Source organism: Camelina sativa, chromosome 15 (assembly GCF_030686135.1).
Source record: "Camelina sativa cultivar CO46 ecotype springtype chromosome 15, ASM3068613v1".
NCBI classification, from domain to species: domain Eukaryota; kingdom Viridiplantae; phylum Streptophyta; class Magnoliopsida; order Brassicales; family Brassicaceae; genus Camelina; species Camelina sativa.
The window spans coordinates 25,475,381-25,481,380 of NC_141894.1; the positions used below are offsets into that span (position 1 = coordinate 25,475,381).

Consider the following 6,000-nt stretch of genomic DNA (forward strand, 5'->3'; position numbering starts at 1 on the left):
AGATTCCCAGAAGCTCATGAGTCCCTAGAGAATCCTCCTCCTGGCTACTGTTGCGCGTTTGAAATCTTTTTCTCTGCGTGCGGATTGTCATTCCCCCTTCCTGAACTAATTGTAAAGATGATGTTCGAGTTGGGCTTCGCACTTCCCCAGATGTGCCCGAATTCTGTTTGGACCGTCCTTTGTCTTCAGACTTTGGGAGAGGAGTTCGATTACAAGCTGTCCTTGGTCGACTTCCTTCAAATTTACACAGTGAAAACAGGTCGCACCAAGGGCACTCATTACGTAAGTCCGCTCTCTGCACTGAAGGTCTTTGACGACTTCCCCGAGAAGGATGAGAAATGGCGAAAGTCTTATTTCTATTTTCCAGTTAACAAGCTCACCTTCGGACACCTCTCAAGTTCGCTTCTTACCTTTTTCTTGTTTCTATTTCAGATTACTTCGAGCGCGGTCTGCTTTGCCCCACGTTCGCGGAGTTCTTCTCGCGGTTCTGTAGCTAAGGTCAGATTGCCTGGGATTCCTTTTCGTGTGAAAGGATTAGAGAGTCCGGAGTCAGACTTAGAGGACGTTCTCTCGTTTGCTCCGACCCTATAAGCACCTCGGAGATGAACTACAGAGAAGAAAGAGCTTGCAGGGCTGCTGAGAAGGAAGCGAAGAGGCAAATGGCTGCAGCTCTTGCTGAAGGCAAAGCTCGCATCCCTGCCAAGAACTCCGGCTCTTCAGTTCCTGAGATGAGCGAGATTTCCGTGTCCCCAGCTTGCCCTTCGAGCTCCCTGCTGATTCTTTCGGACCTTCATTCGGTCCATCCGAGCCTCCTAAGATTGTCATTGCTGATTCTAGCGATGAACCACGGGAGGTCATGGCTCCCCCTCCACCAACAAGAAAAACCTCCGTCGAGGTCAGCTCCCAGCGGGTTGATTCATCTAAGAAGAGGAAGGAACATGAGACTTCCACCTCTTCCCGCGAGAAGAGCCGTGCCCGGACTAGTTCGTCGGGAGACAAGCGAAGTAGATCCAGTTCGAAAGATGGGGGTCCCTCCTCGGAGAAGAGATCTAGGGAGTTTCCTCCCACTAAAGAGTCTGGGGGTTCCTCCGTGAAGCTACCTTCGAAGGAACAGCGTCCTTCTCCTCGAGGTAAGAATGACCTGAGGTGTTTTCGCTTCAAGTTTTTATTATTCCAAATATTTAGAGTAAAATAACATTGCTCATACCATGCAGCTCCCCCCGCTTCTCCAGCTGATCTGATGAGGAGCTACACACGGCCTGGAGTTCGGATTCCGGCGTTCGCCGACATGTCCGAAGTCAACCGTGCGAACTTTTTCTGCTTCGCGGATAAGATTGACGAGGTTAGCGACATATACATCTTTGTTTCTCTTTTACTTTATTATTATCTTTTTCGTCTTTAACAAGCCAACTTTCCCAGCTGATGATCGAGTTTAACACCTTGGTGGCATCCTACGAGGATCAGCTGTTTGCTTCCCCCTCGTCCTCCGAGGTGAGCCTTCTCAAAGAGAGAGTTGCTGACCTAGAAGCCCAAGTGGCAGAATATTCTAGGCTGGAGGCCGAGAATGCCAAAACCATGGAGAAGGCCGAACAGATCCGAGCTCGGATGAAGAAAGCAGAGGTAGAGGTGCTTGATCTCGGGGTTGCCAATGAGGACCTCCGAAACAAACTGAAGAGAGCGGGTGACCTTTACTATGAGGCCACAGAGAGTGAGAAGGTGGCAAAGAATAAGTTGCACGAGGTCGAACTCTGCAATCAGCTTCTGGAAGCCGGTAACAGCTGCGAGATCAAGAAGGTGCGGAGGGAGGAGAGACAAACAATGATGCGGACTCTCCGTCCGTTGATCGAGGAGGTGAAGGTTCAATTTGAGGAAAGGGAGAAGTTAGTTCCAGCCGAGATTAGGGCTAACCGGATGCTGATTGAAGAAATCTCAAGGGGGGAGATTCAGGATATCGAAGCTGAGCTTGGAATTTTGCGAGCTGATGAAGAGAAAGCCAACGAGGAGGTCTCCAAGATAACCCTCCGCGATTTCGACCCCTCTGCCTTTTCAGACCTTTTGATAGATACGCCAGAGCTGTTATGCAACGAGCACCCCTTGAGTATTACCATTGATGAGTCTGGAACTAACTTCGAGCGACTGTCGAACCATGGGATGGACGCCTTTCAAACGAATACCAGATCGGAAGTGGAGATCGCAGAGATGAGCCTGGTCATTCCCGAAGTGGCATCGGATCCTACCCTCCCTTCTGATACTCAGTAGAACTTTCTCGGAGTTGTTTGGCACGAGCTGCCCCCCAGTTGTTGTTTTTTTTTTCTTTTTGAACCTAATTCGGAGTTTTTTTTTTTTTTTGGTCGCGGTGACCACTCCGTACGCGAATATTTCCCTTGAAATCGAAAAACTCTTTTATCTTTATATCTCCCCAACTTCCGTGATACGAAGTAAGACTTCGGTTTAACCGACTACGAAGTAAGACTTCGGTTTTGTTTGAAAGTTGCGAAGTTAGGCTTTGGCCTTAACTGAAATTTGCGAAGCTAAACTTCGGCCCTTTCTTTTAAAATAGGAAGTAAAGATATTTTTACTTGCTGAATACGAAGTGAGACTTCGGTTTTAATTGAAATATGCGAAGTTAAACTTCGGCTTTTTAGTAATTTGCGAAGTTAGACTTTGGCTTGTTTGTTTGTAAATAGGAAGTAATGAAACTTTTATTTACTGAATACGAAGTGAGACTTCGGTTTTAATTGAAATATGCGAAGTTAGACTTTGGCTTTTTAGTAATTTGCGAAGTTAGACTTCGGCTTGTTTGTTTGTTTTGCTGGTCAACCATTATTAATAAAAAATTGAGAACTTTTGATTTTATTAAAATGGATAGCTGGACCCTAAGTGGGCTGCCTACGTACCCTTATCTGGATCAAGCCAACCGTAGTTCGATACAAGAATATTAACTATAGAATAGTTTGAGATGCAAGGAATTCCAGGACCTCGGGACTGGTTTCCCCTTCGAATCTTCCAGCTGGTAAACTCCATTGCGCACTTCGCGAGTGATTATGTGCGGTCCTTCCTAGTTAATTACGACCTTCCCTGCATTGAGCTCCTCGGTGTTCTCATAGACTTTTCTCAAGACCAAGTCCCCAACTGCAAGCGGCCTACCTCGGACTTTCGAATTGTAGTAGCGAGCTACGGCATTCTGGTAATTCTGCATCCTAACCAAGGCTTGATCCCGGCGCTCATTAATGACATCCAGTGTATCCTGCATAACTTCTTCGTTCTCCGCAGCTCGGAGAGGATTCAAGGTCATACGGACTCCGGGTAGTTCGAGGCTGGCTGGGACTACGGCGTCAACTCCATAAACTAAGGAAAAGGTGTTTTGTTTGTAGCTCGTCGAGGCGTGGTTCGGATTGCCCAAAGTACTCCTTGGAGTTCGTCTGGCCAGCGCCCTTTGCGAGAATCCAACCGTTTTTTTAGGTTCGCCAATATAACCTTGTTCATTGCCTCGGCTTGTCTGTTCCATTGCGGGTAACGAGGAGTTGACTTGTTAAGCCGTATTTTCCATTTCGCATAGAAACCTTCGAACTTCGAAGAGATGAACTACGGGCCATTGTCCGTAACAATTTTGTGTGGAATACAGTACCGGTAGATTATGCTCTTTAATATGAACTGTTCTACTTCCTCGCTTGTCACCTTAGCGTAAGCCGCTGCCTCAACCCACTTAGAAAAGTAATCAGTAAGAGCAAGTACATACTGAACTCCTCCTGGTCGCCGATGTAACGGACCAATGATATCCATAGACCATCTCATGAACGGGTAAGGTGCGGACACCGAAGACAGGAGTTCGGTTGGCTGATGGATTGATGGAGTATGCTTTTGACACTTCTCGCAGGTTCGGGAATATTTCTCGCAGTCGGCGACCAGAGTAGGCCAAAAATACCCTTGTCTTTTGATTTTGAAGGCCAGAGTTCGCCTTCCGGAGTGGTTTCCATTGGGACCGTCGTGAACAGCTCGCATCAATGCCGCGGGCTCCTCACCAGTAACCCATGTCAGATAGGGACCTGCTGTACTCTGGCGCAAGAGTGTTCCGTTATAGACGCAATACCGTGCACTGACAATTTTAAGTTTTCTTGCCGCCCATTTGTCAGCAGGGAGTTTACCTTGCTCCAAGTAAGCCGAGATCGGACTCCGCCAATCTCGTGCTCCCCAATTGTTAGTGTTCGTGTTGCTTGGGGGTTTATCGGGTAGGACAATTTTGTCCGGGCTCGGAGGCCTAGGAATTACTGGAGGTTGGACATCCGAACTGGTTTCCTGCTCGTCAGAAACAGGTGTGACTACCGCAGCTGGAAGAGTATCCATGGGTGAGGGACTGGAAGTAGTCGCGCGAGCTGCTGCTTCGTCGGCCGCCTTCTTTTTTATTGCTCTAGTGATGACGTTCGAGCTTTCCAACCGTATGCTCGGGTATTCGTTAATTTTGACCAGGATAATTCTTGTCGCTGTTGGGTCCGAAGTCGATGATAATGATGCCAGGGCATCTGCAGCTGAGTTTTCACCTTGCAGGATCTTAGTGATTTCAAATTCGACAAATTTTGCTGCTAATTCTTTGGCCGCGGCTAAGTATGCTTCCATGCGCCCGTCTTTAGTTTTGTACTCCCCCAGGAATTGGTTGGTAACTAACTGTGAATTGCAGAAAGTTTGTAGTCTCCGAACTCCAATTCCTACAGCGAGTCTGAGTCTGGCTAAGAAAAACTCGTACTCGGCCTCATTGTTGGATGCATTGAAGGCCAGATGGAATGATTGCTCGATTACTTCGCCGGTGGGAGAAACAAGGCGAACTCCAATTCCAGCGTCTGTTTTGGATGACACACCGTCCACGTGTAGAGTCCATGGGACATCTACACTGCTTTCAACCGAACTAGCAAGTGGAAGTTCTATCAAGAAATCTGCAAGGACCTGTGCCTTTGCGCAAGTTCGAGTTCGGAACTCGATGTCGTACTCACTAAGCTCCACTTACCATTTCGCCAATCTGCCAGACTGGTTCGGACTGTGAAGCACCATCCAAAGTGGTTGCATCGTTAAGACAACAATCAAATGCGACTGGAAGTACGGACGTAACTTCCTCGCAGAAATTAGTACTGCTAAAGCCAATTTTTCCATCATCGAGTACCTCGATTCGGCTCCTGTGAAAGACTTACTGATGTAGAAAATTGGCTTCTGCTCCCATCTTTCCTCATAAACTAAAACTCCGCTCACCGCGCTTGCCGACACGGCTACATAGAGGAATAGTGGTTCACTGAGCTCAGGCTTTGCTAGAACTTGTGGTTCAAACAAGTAGGTTTTTCAACTGGGAGAACGCTGCTTCGCAGTTCTCGTCCCATGCGAATTGCCTCCCTCCTTTTTTTAACAACTGGTAGAATGGGAGACATTGATCAGTTGATCGGGAAATGAAGCGGTTAAGTGCAGCTATCCGTCCGTTTAGGCATTGAACTTCTCGCAAGGTTTTCGGGGAACTCATGGACAAAAAAGCGTTAATCTGCCTCGGGTTCGCTTCAATTCCTCTTTCAGTTACGATATAACCCAGGAACTCCCCTGACGGAACGGCAAATGTACACTTCGTGGGATTGAGCTTCATCCCAAACTTGTTCAGGATCTCGAAACACTCTTTCAGATCCGCGAGGTGCGAGCTTGACTCCATCGATTTTACCAACATGTCGTCAATATAAACTTTCATGGTTCTCCCGAGCTGTTTCTCAAACATCCGATTTACCAGCCGCTGGTAGGTTGCTCAGGCATTCTTCAAGCCGAATGGCATCACTTTGTAACTATAGGTTATGCGGTCTGTGATAAATGCGGTCTTCTCTTGATCGTCGGGGTTCATGAGGATCTGATTGTACCCGGAGAAAGCATCCATAAAGGACATCAGCTCTTGTCCGGAAGTGTATTCGACTAACCTATCGATGTTTGGAAGAGCAAAGCTATCCTTAGGGCAAGCCTTGTTCAGGTCGGTGAAATCAA

General features: G+C 47.5%; 1 protein-coding gene across 1 annotated transcript; it reads right to left on the reverse strand.

Moving 5' to 3' along the window:
• Positions 1–3,585: 3,585 nt before the first annotated feature.
• On the reverse strand, positions 3,586–5,716 carry LOC147927099 (uncharacterized). The gene is made up of 3 exons (XM_087487301.1): positions 5,410–5,716; positions 5,000–5,294; positions 3,586–4,900 (listed from the first exon to the last, which is right to left on the reverse strand). The coding sequence occupies exons 1-3, from the start codon at positions 5,714–5,716 to the stop codon at positions 3,586–3,588; spliced, it is 1,917 nt and encodes a 638-aa protein (XP_087343427.1).
• Positions 5,717–6,000: the final 284 nt, after the last annotated feature.